This window comes from Orycteropus afer, unplaced genomic scaffold, assembly GCF_000298275.1.
Source record: "Orycteropus afer afer isolate SDZICR_OR568_19922 unplaced genomic scaffold, OryAfe1.0 scaffold00052, whole genome shotgun sequence".
Classification (NCBI taxonomy): Eukaryota; Metazoa; Chordata; class Mammalia; order Tubulidentata; family Orycteropodidae; genus Orycteropus; species Orycteropus afer.
Genome location: NW_006921639.1, coordinates 12,824,813 through 12,849,212, shown reverse-complemented (window position 1 = coordinate 12,849,212; position 24,400 = coordinate 12,824,813). Strand labels below are relative to the sequence as shown.

Genomic DNA, 24,400 nt, shown 5'->3' with positions numbered 1-24,400 from the left:
GGGGATGAGAAGGGCAGGGCTCAGCACTCAGATCCTCATCTGATGGTTTGTCGGCTGTACATTTGTAACTTAGGTACATTACAAATGCATGTGATATTTTCCACTAACAAAAAACTCCAAAGAGCAGCAAGCCATTATTTGATGCAAAATACTTCTCGTGTGCAAAGAAGCACAGCCTGAAAATCACTGATCAGCTGTAGCAGCTATGAAAATGCACCACTGGCATCTCCTTCAAGAGAACCTGCTGGGGAAGCACAGAGCTCTCCCCACAGACCCACAGCTTCCAATAGCTGCCCCGTGAATGTCAAGGCCACACTTCCTCGGCTGCTTCCAGCAATGACTGAGCACAGCAGAGACAGTACTGCCATCCCGCTCCCGCCTAACAAACGTAGGGCATGCTTCTAAAGAGCAAGCTTTGCTTGGGGCCTCCCATTGGCATGGTTGTGTTGCAGTCGGATGCCCTTCCTATTCAATCCCTCTTTCCCCCTTTGCCTTTGCAGAAGTCAGACCAGTCTCCAGTCCGAAGGCTTGCCAACCTCTTCCTGCTCCCTCCCCCTCAATCCTTCTCAGGATCCCCCAATAAATCTCGTGCATGTCTAATCCAATTTGGGAAATGGATTCCTTATTATCCCTTTCCTGAGGACCTGAATGGACACACTCGTGTTAGCTTGCAGCCTTGAAGGCTTTTTCCCCTGTGCAGACTTTTAAAAGTTGAAACCATCTTGGATATAGTTTTGTGTATTGCTTCCTACGACCTATTTTAAGTATTTCTCATGCTATTAAATGTTCTTCAGAATAGGCTTATAAAATGGCTTCATAATATCACGTCATTATTCAGTTCTCCTATTTGGGAACATTTTCATTTGTGGTTACAAAAAGGACATGCAGGTAGCATTCTCCTCTGACCTCCTCTAACTTCACATGGGGAAGACAGAGTCACCATCAGCAGCCCAAGACTTATTCCTATGAGGCCAGACATGCCACCACTCACCAACCCTTTGACCAATTCTGACACCAATAGTCCCTTCCATGGCACATACTACTTCTCTGCTGGGTTTAATAATTTGTTGTAATGGCCACAGAGAACTCACAGACAGTATTCGTGATTATGGGGTTTATTAGGGAAGTAACAGGTTATAATTCACGTTTAGGAACTAGCTCAGGATACAATTATTCTATCAGGACAGTCTCCTCTCTGCTATGCCTGCAGCCACGCCTCTCTTTAGCCCTTGGCCCCTGCCCTGCTTGGGCAAGTGTTACAAAGCTCTTTTAGCTCTGCCGATAGGTGCACCTAAGTGCACCTGACTCTGCCAGCAAGCCTCCTGCCCAAAGGCAATCAGCTTTCTCACTCCATAGGCCGGCAAGCCCACCACTCTATCTCGTGCCGGTCTCTTGGTTCTGCTGCCTTGGCTGCTGCCGCCGCCGCCTTTCTATCATCTCTCTACCTGTCTCTCTGTTGTCTTCTCAGCTGGTCTCTGCCAAGGAGGTCTAGCACTGGGAACTCAGGTCCAAGGATGCACTCCACACTACCTTTGGCTCTTCTCTCTTGATGGCAGTGAGGTCCCCCTTGGTGGGCCACAAAGCCCCTGATGAGAATCACAAAGACCATGGCCAGAAGAACCACACCAAGTAAATCCCTGTACCACCATGGTGTACATTTGAAGCATATTTGGTACATTCCTCTTCTATTATTAATTAAGGAGTCTTGCCTCCTCAAGCCAGAAGCCCTTGTTTTCTCAGATTCCCATGTAGGGTGTAAACACATGACTTTGCCAGGCACAAATGCAGGAAACCTAAATGAGAAAGACAGGAGTGAATTGTGGGAGATCCATTTTCTGTTGATGACAGTGACAGAGCAGCTTAGTTTTCCAGAGCAGTAGTCCTTGGTCCTACAAAGACACTATCTTATTGGTCTTATCTCCTGATCCTCCCAATTAACTGTCCCCAAATTACACACAAAGTGACAGATCAGTCTCGGAGAGACTAGGGGAAGCACCTATTTTATGAGACTTGTTTGGCAACATGGTATAACAGAAAAAGCCCAGAGCTCTGCAAGCAACGAAGCCTGGCTCTACTGTTCCTTTGAGAATTTAAAGTTAGACAATGCTTTTAACAGCAGAAAAATGATAAGAACAATAAACCAACAAAAACTACATCATCAATATAGAACGAATTAAATAAATGATGGGACATTCATCCAAATAAATACTATGTGTACAGCCATTAAAAAGAATGGGGAAGCTAGCCTTTATGTTCTGACATGGAAAAGACCCCATGGTATTAGGTAGGGGGTAAAAATCTATAAGGTCAATTCTGATTTTGTTTAGGTGAAAATATGAAGGGAGGTACTATATTTTTTGCGGAATCGTTAAAAAAAATGACATCAGAAATATCTCTCAATACTTGAGATATTCTGAAGCTCAGATATTCTCCTACACAATACCTTTAGCACACTCTAACATAATAATTCTTTAATATCAAGTTGGGTCCGACTTGACGGCACATTAACAACAACAACAGTCCATAATCAAATTTCCTCAAATGTTCCCCAAATGCCTTTATATATATACATTTTTTGTTTTGTTTTGTTTTAAATACATAGTTTTGGCTTATATTTGGTAATAGAAGTCTCTTAAGATTCTTTTAAATCTAAAATAGCCCCTCCTCCCTCACACACACACTAATTTTAAATACACAGCAATTGCATAGACCATGACACTGTTTTGTGAATTAGGGTACATTTTAGATTTGCCTACTTTTCTTCATGGTGCCTTTTAATTTATTCTTCTCTACCCTAAATTTCCTGAAATTGGTGGTTGGATTTAAAGTTTTGATTAGATTCTGGTTAAGCATTTTTGGCAAGAACACATCACAGGTGATGCTGTGTACTTCGTGTTTTATCTAGAGAAGATCATAGTAGCTGGTGTTTAATCATCTGATGCCTACTGTGGTCACAGTTAAGGTGGTAATTGCCAGACTGCTCACACTGTCACAGATGAGGGACCCTCTCATGCTTTTCATACACCACCATATTGTTTGCATGTTTCCCCCTATTGCATATATTAATATTTGCAGTAAAAAGATGGTTTTACTTTTCATCTAGAATTTATTTTAATCTTAACTGTGCTTCACAAAATATGCAATTTTGTGTCAAGTTGTGACTATCTGGCTCAATATATCAAAATAATATTATGTTTTAAATGACAATGTTTGCCCTTCTTTTCATGAGGTATTTCGTTAATTGAATTGGTCTCATAAGTTTAATTCGAATAAAAGAATGTTATAATCAACTACTGACCATTTTAAAAAATTGAGCATTTTATTCTTGGGAAAATATAAAGCAGATAGCACATGAAAGCCACCTAGCACAGTATGTGGTACACAGCAGGTGTTCTGCACTGCATACCACCCAAGACTGTTGAGGGCCAACCTTCTTTCCTCCCGGATTACATTGGGCTAAACATGCTAATAACACTGCCAATGCCACCGGACCGTGGGCTTGCTAGAATGCCATCAACTTCTCTTCTTCCTCAATGGAAACTACATTGCCATGTCCCTCCTCTGGGCAGCCATCACACACTTCCTCTAACTTCCCACGACCCTTAAAAGAATAGCACTCATGTCCCCCTTCTTCAAGCCCTTTCCTTCATGTCTCAACCCAACTCAAGTTCAGGATATTATATAACAGTAAGGGGGTATGTCAAGATGGGCCTCCTTTCTGTTGAATTCAAGCAGAAACTCTTCCAGGCCCCTGGAACCCTAGGGTTTGCACAAGCTGTTGTTCCATGTACAGAGATCACCACACAATTCCTAAGTGTAGGGGCTGAGGCTTCAGTACTGGCAAAGGAGCCTGTTCAAGTCCAGCTCAGTGTAAGACATCTTAATTATATATATATATAAACCAAATTCCCTGTTCTCAACTGCGCAGGAAAACCGAGAAATGCTAATTAAAGCTCAGTCTCAAGGATGTCCCCCCAACACACATACACCCACCCCTATCCCAAGTGTGTCTGGCCTTCTTCTCCAATGAGACTGCTTAGCATTGTAGTGACTTCGCCTCTATCACAGTCGGAGACCTGCACAACAGGCTTTGTCTCCTGGGGCCCACCTGATACAGACTTGCCTTTTCCTGCCTCTGGAACTCTCATGGTGTAGTGCCTAAGGCATTTGACTGCCAACCAGACGGCTGGAGGTTCAAACCCACCAGCCACTCCTCAAAAGGAAGGCTGGGCAATCTACTTCTGTAGTGATACCACCTTGGAAACCCAAGGAGGGGTCATTATGAGTCAGATCCCATGGCAGTGAGTTTGGTTCTTTTTTTTGGTTTTCCTGCCTCTAGGCTACTGGCCTGGAAGCTCTCTGCATTTTTGCTCAGATCTTACAACAACATTTGCCACCACAGTGGTGCCTACAATACTGGCAAACCAAAAATACCCTATACCAGTATTTTGGTATTTTATGTTACATGAAAAAAAATAAGATACAGAAGACAGTGTATGTAGCCCTCCTGGTGAGAAAGAGGAGACAGCAGTGCATATTTGCCTTAGCTGGCATCTACTCCAAGAAGTAATAGGGGTAAAGAAACTGATAAAAATGTGTAACCTGGGATGAGAGCTGGGAAGTGAGACATCTTAGTGTATAAATCTTTTATAGCATTTTTTTTTCTACTTTTGAAGAAAAAAAAAAAAAAAAGCGTACCTCCAGGAAAGTCTGATCACCAAATCTTTCCAGAGAGAGGTCTTCTAAACCAAGGAAGATTAGGAAGGACATCCTTAAGTCCTCATTCACACATCACCTCCATCACGTAAGTTCCTGCAGTCGTACACTTGAACTTGAAGACAGGTCTCCACCTGGGCTGGGAGGCTCACCTGTGACCTGGTGGTGAACAGACTCCCAGCAGCCTTTGCTCCCAGCACTCGGAAGCCAGTGGCGCAGACCTCCCAACTGGACCACCCCTCCCCCCCCAATACCTAGCTTTCATTCCTGTATTTTTAAGAGCCAATTACCTGGGCTTTAACCTGAAAGAAGGAACCTGTCTTCTGATCCCCAAGGACACAAATCTTTCAGATTCAATTCTTGAGATTTTTGGTTTTAAGCAAACTCTTCACCCCAAATGAAGACAGCTTTCAAGCAACAGCCTCCTGGAGAACCACCTGCTTAGTCTAGTAGCGCCTGTGGGCCTTAGAAACAATCCATTATTTAGAAGAGTTTAAAAAATGCAACTCTGAGAAACAATTTGGTTTTAAGAACAAGGGAACTGTTCAGAACTTATAAAGTGTTAATGGAAGTAAATATTTAATCTATTTGAAACACAAAAATGTAAACACGTTACCAAGCTTCATGGCAAGTGTAAAGTTGTAAAATATCTTCATTCTAATTATTAGCAGATGACCTGAATAAAAAATAGAATGTCTGTCCAAGAAAGAAACCACTGTCATCTCCAGCAAAGTACCTTGCGATTTTATATGCATCGTTTCCTTGTTTCCATGGTGAGCTATTACCAGTCCATGTTGTTTCCAAACCTGAAGCCACTTCTGATTCTGTCCTTTTTCCAAATAAATGATTGATTATGTGCTCTGAGGTGCACCTGAGATATCAGCTGTGCCCCTGGCATTCAGGTGCAACTGCCCCACTCCCACCCCCAGGGCTCAGTCTGCAGGTGGGTACCACTGCCCTCCAGATCCCACTTGCTCTCATCACAGTCGTACTTCTCAGCATCTCAGTTCATTTTTAGTGTCTTGGGTAGGAGGATATTAAGGTAGTTTAGATGGTTTACTTCCTTAGAGCTGGTGGTAAATGGTTCTAAGATGTTCTGGAAAGGATCAACATCTGAAAGAAGCCAAAGAGAGCAACTCCCAGACAAACACAAGTTTTTGTTTTTAACCCCAAAAAGTAGTATGACATAATGAAAAGGGGTTACGTAATTTACTGAAATTGTCCAAAGCCTTGATGTGCTTTTCTATAAACTGTAAATTCTGCACAGAAGTTCCTATGAAGATAAAGTTAAATGGTGTCTATAAACACAAACAACAAAACAATTTAAGTGCCTTTTCCTGGGGAACTAGTCAAGCAGGTTATTAGTAAAGACACTGTGATGGCTTTTTTGATGTGTCTACTTGGCTAGGTTGGGAGCTCTGGTAGCATAGTGGCTAAGGCACTTGACTGCTAACCAGAAGGCTGGCGGTTCAAACCCACCAGCCACTCCTCGGAAGGAAGGTTGGGCAATCCTACTTTCGTAGTGATACTGCCTCGGAAACCCAAGGAGGGGTCGCTATGAGTCGGGGCCGACTCGACGGCCCATAACAACAACAACAACAACAACACTTGGCTAGGTTACTGTCCCCAGTTATTCAAACACTAAGCTAGGTACGTAATTGAAGCCCCTAATCAGTTGACCTTAAGTAAGGGTGTCCCCTACATAATAATCTGGGTGGGCCTTACTCAATCCCTAAAAGCTGAAGCTTTCTGGAAAGAGAAGAAATTCCACCCGTGGGTACAGCAGCCTGAGTGGGTTGTCCATGTGGCGTTCCATCCTGTCTTCTTGTCCTGGCTGCCTGCAGACAACAGCTTTGGCCTGCCTGTACTAGTGGGTTCCACCCTACCTGTGACTTTGGTCTTGACTGCCAACCCTATGGATTTTGGATTGACTTAGCCAGCACCTACAACCATATAAGCTGAATAATCCTTGTAAGAAACGCTTATCTATATCATACTGGTTCCTGCTGGTTTTGCTTCTTTAGTTGTGCCCTGCCCTACCTGGAAACTAGAAAGGCAGGCTGCTGTTAAAAAGAATGAGGTCTACATTTTAGTCTCCTCCAAGACTCCAATAAATGATAGTAATAGATGAATACCAACAGGTGTGCACATTACCTGTGGGTTAAGAAAGCCAACTGATAAACTTAATTTTGCTTCTCTTAAAACTTATTGCTGTGGAGTCAATTCCAACTCATAGTGACCCTATAGGATAGAGCAGAACTGCCCCATTGAGTTTCCAAAGCTATATATAATCTTTATGGAAACAAGACTGCCACATCTTTCTCCTGCCGAGCAGCTAGTGGATTGGAACCACCAATCTTTCAATTAACAGCCAGGCACTTAACCATTGGGCCACCAGAGTCCTTAAAGCCTCTATTCACTCACTGCTATCAAGTCAATTTCAACTCATAGCGACCCCCACTGAGTTTCCGAGGTGATAAATCTTTATGGAAGTAGATTGCCCCATCTTCCTTTCACAGAGCAGCTGGTCGATTTGAACCACCAACCTTCTGGTCAGCAATCTAATGCCTTAGGCACTGTGCCACCAGACCTCCTAAAACCTCTACTAGACATAGTAAATACAGTAAAAGGCTTAAAAAAAAAAAAAGGTGTAAATCTAGAACTACAAAAAAAGCGGGTAAGGCAACATCAGCAAAGTCATTTTAGAAGCTGAAAAGTAAATGGACTAGATTCACCAAACTGGAAAATGCCAAATCCCAAACCTGTAGAGAAACTGAATGCAAAGATAAGGAACTGCAGCACTGTTCCTTGCAGAACTTGAGATGAAGGGAACAGCTTAAGCATGGAATGGGTCCAAGTGGGATTCCCTCTTTTCATTTTAAGCTATAGGGCTAGTGCTTCTCCCTCAGTCTGGCAGAAGCCAGAGGTTTATTCTCTGGAGAGCGTTAAGAGAGGATTTCTGGGTTACAGGGTACTAAGTTCAGAGCATGGGTGCCATTGTTATGTTGTTGTTATGTGCCATCCAGTCGGACCCGACTCATAGTGATCCCTCCTTGGGTTTCCGAGGCAGTATCACTACGGAAGTAGATTGCCCCATCTTCCTTCCGAGGAATGGCTGGTGGGTTTGAACTGCTAGACTTCTGGTTAACAGTCAAGTGCCTTAGGCACTATGCTACCAGAGCTCCTTACTGAAGACAAAAGGATCAAGTGATCATATGCGGCCATATTGAATGCTGAATGCAAAGAGCCCTGGCTCTCTTTCCCCACTTGGCTCACAGAATGCTGCCATGCAGCCTGATCCCTCATCCAAGAAGAAAGACTCCTTTGAGGAATCTGACAAACCCCCCAAAGAAAGCCCTGTTGTTGTTGTTGTTGTTGTTATGTGCCATCGAGTCGGTTCCGACTCATAGCGACCCCTCCTTGGGTTTCCGAGGCAGTATCACTACAGAAGTAGGATTGCCCAACCTTCCTTCCAGGGAGTAGCTTGTGGGTTTGAACCGCCAGCCTTCTGGTTAGCAGTCAAGTGCCTTAGGCACTATGCTACCAGAGCTCTTAAAGCCCTAGAGATGATTATTAAGATTCTCCACTGAATAGTCCAGCCAGGCCATCCTATAATAAAACTTGCGACTACAATCCTACCCATGTATTCTAGACTTTTAAATCTCTCATCTTAATTATTAGCAGATGCCCAAAGGTTACCAGACACCCGAGCATAAAGCCTCTATCTCTAAGCAAGTAACAACCAAGATAAGTCAGGGGGGTGGAGCTCAGAGGAATCAGAATTATGTGCTAAGAAGAAAAAAATCTACGCTACCTCAGATAAGAGAAAGATACTGTATTCATGTAACAAGTACAGTAAGCTCTAAAAGAAAGGACATGCAGAAAATAAACGTATTCTTGGAAATTAAAAACATGACAGCAAAACTGAAAAACTCAATAGAAAGGTTTTGAAAGATAAAAGTTGAAGGAATTTCCCTGAAAGAACAGCAAAAGCACAAAATGGTATCAGACAGATCAAAAAGTGAGGGGACCAGTCTAGGATCTTCAGTGAATGAGTAAGAAACACTCCAGAAAGGAAGGAAAAAACACAAAATCAGTCCTCACTGTCAGCCCTGAGGGTCTACTCCCAGTCCCGCCCCAACTCCCTAATTCAGATGTACATGTTGTCCAACCGGACATTCCCTGGAGGAGGGATGTCATGCTTGGTAAAGTTGGAAGGTCAACAAAAAAGGGCAAGGCCCTTGATGAGATGGACTGTGATAGAGTGACTGCAAAAATGGGCTCGTAGCATAGTGGCTAAGACACTTGCCTGCTAATCAGACGGCTGGCGGTTCAAACCCACCAGCCACTCCTCGGAAGGTTGGGCAATCCTACTTCCGTAGTGATACTGCCTCGGAAACCCAAGGAGGGGTCGCTATGAGTCGGGTTTGACTCGACGGCACATAACAACAACAACAACAACAATAGCAGAGAATGTGAAGTTGGCACAGGACCAGGCAACGTTTCGTTCTGTTGTACATAGGGTCACTATGAGTTGAAGCTGACTAGATGGCACCTAACAAGAAGTCAGTAATCACTGATAAACACAGACTTTGTTGTTTTTTTCTTAACCCAGAACCAATACTTGGAGAAGGTAAACCTAGTCACCTTTCTGTGGGAAGAATACAAATCTAGCGTTAACCTTTTGTCCTCAAATGTGACAAGAACAGGAGGTCATTCACAGGAGAGAAGGAAAGTAAACCCAATGAAACAAATCCAGAAAATTCCCAGGACATTGACAGGGAGAACTGAGGAAGGTACCAGAATGACAGCTAACACCAGACTTAAGAGAACAACTGGTCAGGAGCTCTGGTGGCTTAGTGGTTAACTGCTGGGCTGTTAATTGAAAGGTTGGTAGTTCAAATCTACTAGTTGCTCCATCTCAGAAAGATGAGGCAGTCTGCTTCCATAAAGATTTATAGCCTTAGAAACCCTATGGGGCAGTTCTACTCTGTCCTACAGGGTCACTGAGTCAGAATTGACTTGATGGCAATAGGTTCCTCTTTTTTTTTTTTTTGGTTTAGTCACGCTTAGAGCAGGAACTCAGGACAGGAATGCTGAGAGCTATAAGCTCCGAGATCACTGCTGCCCTCACACCGCTGGGTGAAGGGCAGACAAGGGGCCCCCTTTCTCATTTCTAGTAGGTTCATCTTGGCCAGGTGCTGAGGAACTGTCTGCCTTTCCAGACCACCTAGAGATTCTCCTTTTATCCCACAGAAGCATTCAGCTTTGACTCCTTCCTGAAACCTAGGCATGGCGAGTGTAAAAAGAGTAACAGCAGCCCCTCCCTATGAGCACATCTCTTCCAGACTCTTAGGACCTGGTCTGTGCACAGCTCTGCCAACTGCCCTGCCCTGACTGTGAAGTCTCGATCTTTCCAGGACTCACCCAAGATTTCCCAGCAGTGGCTCTTGTAAATTCTCAAGGAAGCACACGTCCTCTCCGACCTAGGGATCCACTTTCTCTGGCAACAGTGCGCTTGAGGTTCAGTTTCAGGACTGAACAACATATTGTTTCAAAATACTCTGTTGTTGTTGTTATGTGCCGTCGAGCCGGACCCAACTCATAGTGACCCCTCCTTGGGTTTCCGAGGCAGTATCACTACGGAAATAGATTGCCTCATCTTCCTTCCGAGGTGTGGCTGGTGGGTTTGAACCGCCAGCCTTCTGGTTAGCAGTAAAGTGCCTTAGCCACTATGCTACCAGAGCTCCTCAAAATACTCTAGAGGGGGGCAAAACAATACAGAAAAGCAAGGAAATGAAGATACCCTGAGTTGGGGCTGTAGCTACTTCAGTGGAGAGAGGGGGAATTCAGCTGGGTGGGGACATGCAAGGGCTTCTAAGAAAGGTAGTGGCATGTTCTATTCCTTCATTTAGGTGGAGACACTTCATTTTATTAATTGTATATTTCTGTTGCACATGCTCTTCTGCATATATGACACATTTCAGTTTTTTTTTTTGGGGGGGTATAACCCCATAGTAGCAAAGAAATCTGAAGGGGAAAACCATGAGAGGACTGAGACTATATTCTAGGAGGTTATGAGCAGATGGAAGAAAATGGGCTTGAGGAAACCTCAGGCTAGAAACCCAGCCGAAAGGAGCAGTAGGGGGTTGCCTCCACTGGAGAGGACTGTGGTCCACTGCCGGGCTGAGCACCCTCATTCTGAGTCCACGCTGGCCTTGTGTTCACTCGCACCTGCTTGCATTCCTCTGATCCTCGACATTCATGACACTCTGCCCTACCAGCCCAAACCTGAGAGTGGCTGCTCAGCTTCCCAGCGTAAATCCCCGGGCTGGCCAGCAGCCCTGCTCAGCTTCAGAACTCTGCCTCAACCAAAAACAAAGGCTTGAGGCTGTGGACGACCCTGCCTCCCACTCCAGACCCTTTGTTTCCACTCCCTAGCATGGAGTCACCTTGTATGTCCATGCTCCTGGAGGTGGGGTTTACCTCAGCTTCTGTAGGACCAGGAGTGCAACAGAGTTCCATACCTTGGAGTCCACTATTGTCTCCTCAGATCACAGAATCACAGTTGTGGGCATGGGAAGAGCCTTAGAGCCTTCTAGTCTTCATTATCTTTGGAGGCGAGGATTCTGAGGCCCACAGAGTGTGACTGGTCCAAGGCCTGTGGTTAGGGCTGAAAGTGAGCTCTGCCTCGCAGCTGGCCATTCCAGAATGATCTAAGCCTGTGTGGAGCAGACACTAACCTATACAGAGATCCATTTGGTTGTGGTAGCATCCCCCTCTTCACCACAAGCCTCTCCAGGCTTGAGTTCCCCTTGGTGTTGCCCTGTGTCCTGGGAGCTGCCTTCAAGGCCTCAGTGCATCAGCAAATAAATAGTCTGTGACTTCAGTGATTTAACAGGCTTCCTTTTAAAAGGCGTATTATTGTGTTATAATCATAAAAGAAAACCTACACATTCACTGTAGAAAATTAGAAAATACAGAAAAGTCTAAAGAAGAAAATAAAATCACTGGTAATGCTGGAAGCTGTTAAGCTTTTGGCATCATAAATGAATTCTTTAAAAGAAACTGTTGCTAAAATAAGCAGACATCATACCCTATTTGCCAGGTGGAGGACTTAACATCTAGAGGGTAGCTGCCCCCTTCTGAGGTTGACAGGAGCTGGGCTGTGGGAGGTGCAGCGGGCAGTGTGGTCGTGTGCACTCACACACACACAGGCAGGGAGGGCATGCGTTCTGCCCTAGGTCACAGGCAGCTGCACCAGCTCCCACTCTCCCTTAACAGCCAGAGCCCCCGTACAGTCCTGTGATAGATGAGGCAAAAACTACAGGCCCACAGTGGGACTGTATCCAGCAGGGAAGGCCCACAGAGGCACCAACACCAACTCTGTCCCCACTGGTCAGCCGCCACTGCACAATGACAGTTTTCTCAAACATTCTACCTTCATGTCCCTCCAAGATTCAGGGCATTGAATGCAACCAGCCCTGGCTCCCAGCTGCCACAAGTGAAGCCTCCCACTTTTCCCACCACCCCAGAACATGGATCTTCAGACCGAAAGAGATTGCTCTGGAAAGCCCTGCATTGCTGGCCCTCTCTCCCAGTGCTGCCCTGAGCCAGGCCTGACCCTTCTCTCCTTGAGACCTTGCGGAAAGGACTTCCATTACTCTGCTTTGGTTTCTGCAGCCCAGCCCATACCTGCAGGCTGGAATGTGAGTGCCTGAGCACAGGGTCTGAGCCTTACACACAAATCAGCTGCCTGGCTGAAGTCAGGAGAGCCAGGCAATACTAGGACAGATGGACAGACAAGATGGGAGGGAAGGAGGGCATCAGACAGAGGCTGGTGCAGGAAAAAGGGTCTTTGATTATCATGAGAACCAGAAAGAACCTCACACACTAGCTAGCCGCTTCCAGCTACATTCTGTAGGGGAACAAAATAAAACTTACTGCCATCCAGTCAATTCCGACTCATAGCCACCCTATCCGACAGGTGAGAACTGCTCCAGGGTTTCCAAAGGTGTAAATCTATACAGAAGCAGACTGCTTCATCCCTGTCCCACAGAGCGGCTGGTGGGTTCAAACTGCTGCCGACTTTTTGGTCAGCAGTCAGATGCTTTAACCGCTTCGCCACTGCTCTGGTGCTGCAGAGGCTCCTTGCAGAGGAGGAAAGCTGTCTCAAATTTAGGAATAAAGGGACGCTGAGAAAGCTGGGGGAGAGAGGAAGAACAAGTGAAATACAGATATCTTCATTTATTCAAGTTACAGAAATTGACCTTTATTTGTTGTACTAAAGTTTGTTTAACTTTTGATACAAAGTAACATTTTAGTACAGAAAATCCCAGTCTGTCAGAATAGTACCTGTCTGTTTACACGTACCATCACAGTCCCACCCTATCCACAATCTAGAAAAACAGCCCCTGAAGGGTATCAAAGGAATAGGTCGAGACATAGTCTACAGTTTTTCTTAGTTGTTTTGAGCTAGAAAATTTGTACCTGTAAAAGAAAGGACAGCATTGATGACTGAACTTCTCTTTTGAACAACTGTGCAAGAAAATATATCCCTTTAAAAAAAATATCAGTAATAGCTAAACTACAATCTAGTGCCTAAAATTACAAAGAAACAAAAATGAAATCAGAGATTTCCTGCTAGTAGAATGAAATGTTAGGAACAGCATTAAAACATGGGTCTGGCTCCGGTGACACAGGGGCCCGGTACAGCACCTCAGAACAGGACATGCAGTTTGAGGAGCCACAGCGAGTCTTCAGCCGGAGCCACCCAGCATCAGAAGTGCAAAAACAGACCCCAAACAAAGACATCCTCACAGTGTGTGGGCCCTGCCGTGAGTGCTGTAACCCAGACTAAGAAGACCCCTGCTATTATTTGTAGACTTTTGACAGTGGTAACACAAGTCATAATGCTTCCCCTCAGAGCTCTCAATTCAAAGTCTGAAACATGAATGTTTTTGTATTAAAAAGAGCTGATGTTCTTGCCACCCACTCAAATATAAAGACTACAAACTACCCTGCAAAAATTGCACTGACAAAGGGCTGTCACTATTTACAGAACCTACAAAGGACCCCATGACATGTGTCAGCCTGAGCCTAACACCCTGCCCAGAGCCTGACGTGTGTCATCGCGAACCCATGGAGCTCAGGGGACCAGACGCAGCGCTTAAATAATAAGTGCATATGGAGAGAAAATGAGAGGACATCAAAGGCAGGAGAGAAAATTCTGAGAGTCCGTAAAACTGCCAAAGCTGTCTTCCCCGTGTGCGGGAGGAGGACACTGCCGCGTCAGCTCCACAAAGGCACTGGCTCGGCCACCCTCGATGGGCTAAGCATCTGCAGTCACGAAATCTCCCTTCCAGGAGGGGGCGCCGCCGAGTCAAAGCACTGGTCCCACTGACAAGAATCCCCCCCCAAAGCAAAGCAGCCCCCAGTGAGGTTCCAGAGTTGTTTTGCTGAAAACGGGAACAAAACTAATGCCAACGCGACAGAAGGGTGGGCAGCAGAGGCGGGGGCTGGGTACTGATAACAGGAAGCCGTTCAAGTAAACATAATCAACCAAATACTTAAAAAAGGCTTGTAAACTTGTGTCTGAAAGGTTCTCTTTGCAGCATCTCTGGCTGGCTGGCTAAAGAAAGGCTGGTGCTGAAGCCTTCTATGGAAAGTCTTTTTTTTTTTTTTTTTTTTATTGTGATTTGGGTGAAAATTTACAGGGCAAATTCACTTTCCATACAGCAATTCACATACACTTTGTCTCATGACATTGACCAACAGCTCCCCTCCCACTTTATGGAAAGTCTTTTGCACTCTTGTTTTGTGTGTCTTAAAGCACGCATGTGAGAGGAATGTGGTCTGCTGGCCCAGGCCGGAAGTCCCCTTGGCCACTACCCTCTGTCCACTGAGTAGAGCTTCTGAAGTCCTTGTTTGCTGGGTCCTTCCCCTCCTCGTCTACGTACAGACATGTCTCTATTTCCAGTCGGTAAAACGAGCGGGGCCACATATTTATGCTGGTGGAAGCTCTTCTATAATGGGCAGGCTGGGATCCACAGGACTTTATTCTGTTCTTGAGTGACCTTGGCCAGGATCTGAGTGTAAATGCTCGACAGGGCCCCTCCCTGGACGACCCCTGCAAAAGAGCCCCCCAAGCACACACATCATTCAGCTCAGAGTAAGACCAAGTTTGCTGCCTGTTTTGAGGCACTTGGCACTCCTGCCCTCCCCACCCCCACCCCACTCTCCTCCATCAGCAAGAAGCTATGGAAGAAAAAGAGAAGAAAAAGTTGAACACAAAATCAGTTCTACTTCTCTGTCCCTCTGGTCAACTATTCAGAATGCTGAAAATATAGGCTCCAGTGAGGCTTGGGTCAAATCTCACCAAGCATCCCCAGCCACTTTAATGTGATGACCATGATCTGACCACTCACATCTACTACCCACCCTCACCCCTGAAATACCCTGGGCTGGGTTTGCCTAACTATTTTCACAATGTAGGAATCCCAGCATACCAGAAAGCTGTTAGTTAGTGTGGGGGACGCTATAATGATCATCAGACGGATTCAATAGGAAATGATGAGTTTAAGGAACCCGAAATCCCATGGCCAGGAGCCAGACAGGCTATGTGTGCTATAGCCCAGAGAAGACCAGTAGCAAAAGATGATCAGCGGCAAAGACAAGGAAGCATATCAAACTTTGGCCCCACCCTGCTCTGTGGGCTCCAGCACCACGAATTTGGTCAACACAGGATCAGGGCCACTCTGAGTGTGGCCCATAGAAAACAGCACTGGCTGACAAACTGTTCCTGGCTGCGTCAGGTACATACAGAAACTGACACCCTTTAGAAACTGCTAGAGAAACTTGGTAGAGTAATTTTACGTGTGTTGGATCTAATTTTAAAAACCTGGGCTTGCATTTTATAAGTCTTCGGGTTTTTAAATTTTACTTCTCTAGTAATTCATGTTTTGTACATTTGACAAAAGCATTCATCTGTGATGGATTAGATAACACACACAATACTGATGCTTGACCACAGGCTGTGTGAGAAGCACTGTATTAAATCACAACACTCTCTATAATTTAATTAAAATCTACTCCTCTTTATGACCACAATATAATCTACAAATGACTGATTTCATGGAAAACCCATTGCCATCGAGTCAATTCTGACTCATACTAACCCTACAGGACAAAGCAGAACTACCCTATAGGGTTTCCAAGGCTGTAATCTTTACATAAGCAAACTGCCACATCTTTCTCCCATAGAGCAGCTGGTAGGTTTGAACCACCAACCTTTTGGTTAACAGCCAAGCTCTTAACCACTTCACCACCAGGGCTCCTTCAATTTCATGGAAGAGATTGAAAACAAGAAAGTACAACAGCAGCAGATAAACTAGAGCCAGGCTACTTTTGTTCCAAAGGTCAGAGATAATAAGTCTGTGGCTTTTCTTTACAAAATCCTATGATGAAGCTGTCCTTCCCTTATGGGGTAGACAGCCAATCACTGCCACTTGGTCCACTGGCTCACCAGGACCCCAGTTCCTGACCTGCTATGGACGCTGGAGCTATGAGACAGGGTATCTCCTTGCTGTGAGGCAGTCCCGCTACTGCACAGGTAAGAATCCAAGTGGAAAAGGCCAGACCATGACTTGGTGCCAAAACTAGTAACATTTACATTCCAATCTGTAAAATTCCTGGTGCTGACCAGTGATGGAAATGAGAACATTTCACTTGCAACAGAAAGTGCCTTTGATGGAAAAACATTCGACAAGCACCCAATCAGCACCAGCTATCACCATTTCTACAACAGAAGTCTTTGGAAAGGTTCTGCATCCTGCTTGCTACTTCTCCCAGTGACTCACACCCACCTACCTGTGAAGTACCTGCTGTACTCCTGTTCAATCTTCTGAGCCGTCTCAAACTGCTCTTTGGAATGTCTCTGGGTCACTTTGTCCCGTAGATAGATGGGGTCTCTCTGCTCCCTGTTGGGACACCCAGGAAACCAAGCTGAGCCTCTCACCTCTCCTAGGCTCTCCTTGTCACTTTCTTTGTCACCACTGAGATTGGGCTGTTGTAGAGCCCCCTCTGTGTGCACTCCTCAGAAGCAAAGCAACAGCTTCAGATTCCAGAGGGAGATGTGGGTGGGAAGGGGATGATGGGTGCCCCAGTGCGTGCACACAGATGGTAGACACAGCAGCTGGCCCCCAATTGCAGGTACAGAAGCTCAGAAGCACAGGAAGGTGAAACAGAAAACAGACTTGTGGGCAGCTGGTCCAACCAATGAGGGAAAACAAAGTACTTTTACTCAGTGAAAGCAAATGCTTATCAAAATGACAAGTCAGCTAGTTCATGGCCCAACTGGACCTTGCCCAGGTCTCCTAGTTTCTTGTGTCCTTCTAAACACCAAGCTAAAAGGCAAGAGAGGAAAAAAAGTGGATGGAAGAGTGGGAGGGGATCTGTGCAGACAAAACGAACTGTGGCAGCACCCCGATAGTCAGGGGCCTCCTGAGAAGGGGAGGTCCTTTCTAACACATGCTGCCAACTTCAAGTCTAATAGGCAAGTCTCTCCTTCTTCTACCCCCACACTCACTCCCCTTCTGCATGGGGCTGCCTGAGCATCCCCCAAGGCCATCCCCCAAGGCCCTAGGCACACCCTGACAGTCAGCCACCTACTTGATCTGCTTTGCACTCTTGTAGTGGATGAAGATGACGATAGGGTAGATGTGCATGCTATGGAGTCGCTCGATGGCATGGGGGGCGATGTCCAGTAGACAGTGCCGGTTCTAAGGGAGGTGAGAGGGTGGTAAGCACCAGACAGAGGGCGGGTTGTATGCACACGGGGCTGGGCCTTTCTGAGGACACTCCCAGCCCTTCTCCTATCCAAGGCAATAAACTCCTTCCTGTACCAAAGAGTCCCACCCCTCACCGCATACAGTTCTTCCTTACTCCATAAACAAACACATAAGGTTCTGTGAACAAGGCAGCGAAACCAATCTTTCACGAAGACCACACACGATAAGCTGTAAGGAAGTATTACCCGGGGAAACATCTCCCCGCTGGCTGTGAGCTGCGAAGACAGTCAAGTCTGGGAGCCAGGGCCAACCCGGGTGTGGATGGCCAACTCCAAACTTCCTGTCCTCTCTTCACCCAGACACTAGGACCTTCTTAGAGCCTTCCCTCATCTTGGCCTCAGAACCCTTACTTCTGCCAAACTGAGCAAATAATCAGAGAACTTAAGAGGAAGCTATAGTCAGGGAAGGCTGTGTCCAAAATATGTTCCTGGGTCCCCTGAGCTTCCAGATGAAGCGTGAGTCAGAGAAAGGCCACAAGCACCCATCCACCTACCCAATGAGGCTCCATCGAGGGGCCCAACCACTGGCAAGCTTTCTACTTTACTTTACTCCCAACGGGAGGTCTGCCACTTCAACTGGGCAATGTGCACTAATGCTGTAAGAAGCCAATTTCTTTGTGCAAGCCAGCATAGAACCATAGCCCCAGTGAGGGAGACTGCCACTCAGAAAGGACAGGGCCAGGCGGAGTGGCTGCCTTCTCCACACCTTGCAGATCCCCCCATCTCTTTCATGCTGCAAATGGAGCTGAGTATGCTCAACAGTTCTTAAGTCTTTCAGGGGCTTGGACCCCAGGACGACCTGATGGAGCTGTGTCCCTCTCCCAAGAATAAGGCCACAAACATAAAATTCTGTATGTAAGTTCAGAAGACAGACTCTGGACCCTGTTTCAGACTTTCTGTGAAAGGCTTTTCTTCAACATGCTCAAAGCCCTCAGGAGGTAGGGGGTTGGCAAGTGCACAGGGTGACTCTCTGCCAAGAGATTCACTTGATATTTACGGAAGTAGAAGCACAGAGAAGCAAGGACTCTGCTCACACAGCAAATGAGGGCAGCGAGGAGAAGGGGCACTCAGGCTGACATGGCAAGGGTGAGCTCACTGTGGCCTGGGAGATGCAAGGAGACCAAGGGCACAAGGGCCAGACACATACCCGGGGAGGGGCCCAGGCCTCAGGCTCAAACAGGTGCCTGCAGCCCTCGCCAAAAGCAACAGGTACCTTTTCCGTGATCTCCTTTATTGAAGCCACCGTGGTCACATCGAAGTGGCCACTCCTCCGCTTATAGTCAACAAAAAGGCAGTCCTTGACACCCCGCTCGATGGCCTGCTGCGAGGCCTTCATCACTTCTGTAAGGAACATACATGGAGTCAGGATACCACACCCCTCTGGTCTATGCCAAGCCACTGCAGCATGACCTGGCCATAAGGGAGGCAGAGAATGTCTTGCACAGCAGCCTTTAGGAATGAAGGCTATGTCTTCTTCTTAGGATAAAGGGCCTGGGGCCAAACCCTGAACTAACCCAGGTCTTATCTGCTGAGCCTCTGAAAAACACTGTGTAACTTGCCCTGGGTTGGCCATACCATGCTTGGCCAGGACAGTGTGGACATGGACACAGACACAGACACAGACACACCTGGCAGGCAAGGGCCTTCCTTACCAAGAGGGCATCTGCAGAACTTTCCAGGTGCCTCGTTCACCAGCATTTCCTTCACCACATCCAGCAACGGCCCCAAAATCAGGACTGGCCGCAGAGTGGTGCAGTCCACTTTTTGCACTCGCTGGTAAGCTAGGCTCACTGGATCTGGAGAGAGAGAGAGAGAGAGAGGTGCACTGTCATCAGGGTGTTGGTCGAGCATGGAGTGAGGGCAAAGACTAGGGACTGAATGCTCCCCAACCTTGCCCATCCATGCTCCCCTCCCTGAAAGGCCCACCCACTTCATGGCACAAACTAGAGCCAACTAGGCTGACTGACTCATCTTAATTTGCCGGGGACTTTTTCAGTTTCAGCCCTGAAAGTCCCACATCTCAGGCAAACCAAGCCATCTGGCCTCGAGCCAGCTTCTGATCTTTCTGGAGTGCAACCTCCTGTCCTAACTGTGAAAATCTGACATGCCTGCTTAACTCCCTCCATTGTCCACTCTCCTCTTTAGTGGCAAAACCTTTTTACACAGCCTTTAGTTTAGTGACACAGCCTCTCCCGAAGTTAGGTGTAGCCACATGAGTTAGGTGTGGCCACATAAACCAGCTGGTCTGAGGGCACTGAGCAGAAGGCAAGCTCCCACTCCCTTAAACTTTGCCCATGGCTGGAACAGAGGCGACCAACAGTGTGTGAGCCAGACACGCATGCAGACAAGGACAAGCCTTAGGAAGTGGCAAACCACACACATGCACCAAACACACTGGAGATGGTGTCCATGGGAGAAAGAGAGACTGAAAAATGTGAGAGTGGAGATCAAAGGAATGGATGAAGGGAGAACAAAACAAAAAACACTAACCCTTGAGGGGCTGGGAAACTTTTTCTGTAAAGGGCAAGACAGTAAGTATTTTAGGCTTTGAAGGCAAAACATAGCAACTATTAGCTCTAAAAGGAGCTCTGGTAGCATAGTGCCTAAGGTACATGACTGCTAACCAGAAGGCTGGCGGTTCAAACCCACAGGCCACTCCTTGGAAGGAAGATAGGGCAATCTATTTCTGTAGTGATACTGCCTTGGAAACCCAAGGAGGGGTCGCTATGAGTTGGGGCCGACTTGACGGCACATAACAACAACATTAGCTCTAAAAGGCTAATGGTCCTTTTTTGTTCTAATAGTCTTTTTTTTTTTTTATATCTATTTCACTCTTAAAAATGGAAAAATGACCCTTGACCCTTGACTCAGAGGCCAACCAAAAGCAAGCAATGGGCTAACCCTCATCCTAACTAACAGTGAGAGTAGGCCATGAACTAAGGGGGTTATTAACTCAACTTGCAGGGGTTGAAGGTCTTGATTTGTCCTCTGCTGCTTATTGCCCCCACATACCCTGCTTGCCTGGGGGTGCTCTCATTCTTGGGTGGTAGACACCCACCGAGGTCCTGGGAGTAGTATTCAGAAAAGACTCCCACTTTATGGGACAAATGTGCCCTCTCCACAGGGCCATCTGTCAAAGGATACTTGACACCCCTAACACTCAACTCTAGTCCAGGGTCAGCATCCTACCCTGGGAGCATCTTGTAGGAATCATTAACTGACACAAGAATGAGGTTGGAAAAGGCCAAAGTTCTGTAGAGACCTGGTGGCCCTTGGCTACCACCAAGCAGCTATAATGCCTTAAACACACTAAAAGTAACACCACTGAACAGAGACTATCTTTTGCCTATATTCAATGCTTCCCACTCCCTCCTTTGCTATATTAAAGTCTGGGTAAATAAAATGCTATCTTTCCCAGATAAAATGCTATCTTTCCCAGACTCCCTGCAGATGCAAGTGGCCATGAGATGCAGGTGGGAGCCATGAGGTGGAAGCCTGGCCAGGTTAAGCTGTCTAAAGAGGCCCACTCAGCTGAGGCACACTTTTGCCTTCCCCCTTCCCCCCTTCCCCCTTCCTGCTGCCTGAATCATGGGCAAGATGGCTGGAGTTTCAGTGACCCACAGTGGCCACGGAAGACCTTGAGAATGGAAGCTGCAGAAGGATCAAAGACTGTGAAGAATGGTGCCACTTTTGGGTGACAGAAAAGTAACTTTCCCTTTAAGTCACTGTCTCGAGGATGCTGTGATTAACAGCAAACCTCCTCTGTGAGCCCACTGGGAAAGCAGGCAGTCACTTGCCTTCAAAGAGGGGAACAGAGTCATTGGAGAAGGTGTCCAAGGCAAGGAGGTCTTTCCCATCTTTGGACCCTCTGCGTTTGTGCTTATGTTTCCTGCGGAAGAAAGATCTGCGTGCAGCTGCCGACAGCGTCTTGGCAGAGTTGTTGTCGTCTTTGACTTCAGACACACTGAGCCTCCTGGAGAATTCTTGGTCCATCCTGTGGTCACAAGAGTGGCAGTGCTGGGAAAGGTCCAGGCCCCATCTACATGCCCACAGTGCGACGGTGAGAAGGGCAAGAGCCAGGGTGGAGTCCAGGCCTCCCTCAACAAGGCTCTGCAGACTTCACAGCTCCCTTCCCCCGCCCTGCCCCACAAAGCCCTTCTTCCCCCTGCTGTGGGGGCAACATGAACACCAGCATCAGGAACAACCTCTCAGATCAGGCCAATTCTGACCATGACGTGTTCAGGACAAACTCAAAAGGAACTGTCGTCAGAACACCTCTCACTAGATGACATTAAAACTATGCTTCCTGAGTTGCCATTGTGCTTACTACGTGAGCTCTTGCTCAGAGCAGCTTTTTGGACAAGCAAGCTCAGCAAAGTGGACAGACCAGCGGCTGCAATGAGCCACAGAATTAGTCCCCCTATACCTTGGACACCTGCCCGAATCCCGTGGGACGGCTCCAGGCCCCTCTGCCGCCCACCCACACCCCACACACATACACATATTTGCTGGGAATCTGTCCACGCTGGATCTTCTGGGCATTCTCATCCAGCTGCCAGGCCATCCAGGAGCCAATTGTGCCCTGGGGCAAGGTGTCATCAACATAGAGGATGTCGTCTTTCTTAAAGCTCAGCTCGTGCTCCCCCTCTGCCAGCCGGTCATACAGGGCCCTGGGCGGAGTGAGGTGGAGAGCCCGTCAGAGGAGCCCCTAGGCATACTGTTCTAAGCTTCCCTCATACCAGAAACTGTTATTCCAAGGCCAGGAAGCACCTCTCCTCAATCTCCTAGGGGCTCCCAAAGAAGGGACCCACACGTTTTTGGTAAAAGGACAAAGATGTACCTTCCTTCCAGATAGGAAGCACACTTCCCCGAGACTGAAGGCTCCTCAGAACTGGGGCTGCCTCATTCCCATTAGATGAAAAACTACTTGCCCAGAACCAAGGCCATGCCTTCTCCTTCCAAGAGCAAGGGTCATGGTTACTACAGATTAGAATCTCCCTTGGATAAAAACATGCCATCTCCCGCAACTGGGGGCCCCCAGACACAGGGCACTGCATCTCATGGTCCTCAGGTGATGAGTGGTTCTTACTTTTGTGGTCTTAGAGCTTCAGATTCATGAAGAAAGCTGTGAACCCCTCCAAGAAAATGCCTGATGCTGGTCCCCACCCCCCAACAATATGCCAGGACACTGTGGATGTCATTCAGTCTACTTATACCTGCAGAGGGCTCTCCTGGGTCAGGAGAGGCATGGAGCCCAGAGGAAACTGGGCGTGGCCTCAAAATGCCCCCAGCCCTAACCCCAAATAATGAAGCCCCATCCTTTAAGCCCTCAAGTCACAAGCATCCTATCATGAGCGTGTGTACCACAGGGCTAAGTAAGGACTATCATAGCCTCCCCCTTTGGAAACAACAAACACATAGAGACATTTACAAGGAACACAGTCTCCACTGAAGCCAACTTCCCTCAACCTACAGCCTTAGAACTGCCTCTGGTACCTGATGTAGAAGCCGTCCCCAGGCAGGCCCTTGACCCTGGTAAGCTCCTCGGGGCGGTACTGCACCTTCAGGCGGACACCATCCTTAGGCTTCAGCATCTCCACGTATACCTCCTCTACTGTCTTGTTCCGCACGTCCTGAGTACCATACTGCCCAAGAACAAGCAGGGTGAGGTCAGAAGGGCAGACGCTGCAAGGACTCAGTGCAGAGGTGAGGCAGAAACTCAACACCCCCTTAACTGAGCCTCTACCTGCCTCCTCTCTGGAGGTGGGGCAGGTGGGCTCAAGTGGTCTCCCCCAGAGCCCATGTCCTCTAGAGCTTGTCCCAGGGAAAACCCTGCTCCAGTCCTCCACCAAGTGTGGAATATTCAAAATATGGCATTTCACCTTGCTTATGCTACGTGTACCTTTAAATACGTATGAGCCACCCCTCCTGTCTAGTGGACCTAGTAAGGAGGAGACAACACCTCCCCATCCAATCAGAGTCCTTCCTGCTGCTCATAAGAGCAAAGCAACTCCCCTCCCCCCACATCCCCTGTACCCAGGCTGGGCTCTGCCCTCAGGGCTCCTTCACTGGGCTGCTGAGCTTCCCAGAGACCTACCCCAAGGGTCTCGGCAGCATTCTGGGTTTATACGAATTAGAAGAACTGACAGAGGCTACGATATGAGGCCATGTGCTCCTCTACCTCCAAGGCCCTTCAAGGCTGCAGCAAACCGAGTGTGAGGGATGGAGTGGGGCCCGGCCTGCTCAGTGGCTCAGTGCTCACCTCGAGGATGAGGTCCCCTGGCACAAGGCCGTCTGGGCCCCTGGCAGGGCTGTCATCTTCCACCTCGGCCACAAACACTCCGTGCAGATTCCCGCCACAAAGGTGCACCCCGAGCTCCAGCTGAGACTTTTTGATGAAGACAATGCGTGGCTCTGGGGTCTTCTTGCTGGCATCACCCACAACCCTTTCAGGAAGGAAAATGAAGTTCTTCAATCATGCTCTGGGGAGGAGGAGGGCATGAAAAAAATAAAGCAGTGGCTAAGTCCCTAACTGTTTTCTGCTTGCTTCCTGGGGTCTTAGGAGGGGAGGGATAAGAACCACAGGAACTGAGAGGTTGTCTAGTCACTCGTGCTAGTTCTACTGACTTATTTTATAGGGCATAATGCCAAAGTTCAGAGGAGGTGAAAAGACAGCCCAAAGCCAAAGTCATAAACTAGTTAGGGAAAGGGTCAAAATCAAAGCCCCAGCTTCAACAACACTCCTTGGCTATGTCTTTCCCACTGGTATGGCACCTGCTCCCCTAGCTTTGTTCTGGTTAAGAAAAGTTAGACTTGAGAGAGTTCCGGCAAGATGGC

The 24,400-nt window shown here is 47.3% G+C and overlaps 1 protein-coding gene across 1 annotated transcript in view; it reads right to left on the bottom strand.

The window, feature by feature from the left end:
• Nucleotides 1–14,741: 14,741 nt before the first annotated feature.
• The window catches only part of DLG5 (discs large MAGUK scaffold protein 5), a 222,015-nt gene continuing 212,356 nt past the window's right edge, over nt 14,742–24,400 (bottom strand). The window contains exons 24-32 of the mRNA XM_007938647.2: nt 23,826–24,009; nt 23,060–23,208; nt 22,063–22,233; nt 21,361–21,557; nt 19,216–19,359; nt 18,777–18,904; nt 17,386–17,495; nt 16,585–16,694; nt 14,742–14,845 (exon numbers count right to left, since the gene is read on the bottom strand). Coding sequence (XP_007936838.1) covers nt 14,742–14,845; nt 16,585–16,694; nt 17,386–17,495; nt 18,777–18,904; nt 19,216–19,359; nt 21,361–21,557; nt 22,063–22,233; nt 23,060–23,208; nt 23,826–24,009 — 1,297 coding nt within the window. The remainder of the gene's footprint in view (nt 14,846–16,584; nt 16,695–17,385; nt 17,496–18,776; nt 18,905–19,215; nt 19,360–21,360; nt 21,558–22,062; nt 22,234–23,059; nt 23,209–23,825; nt 24,010–24,400) is intronic.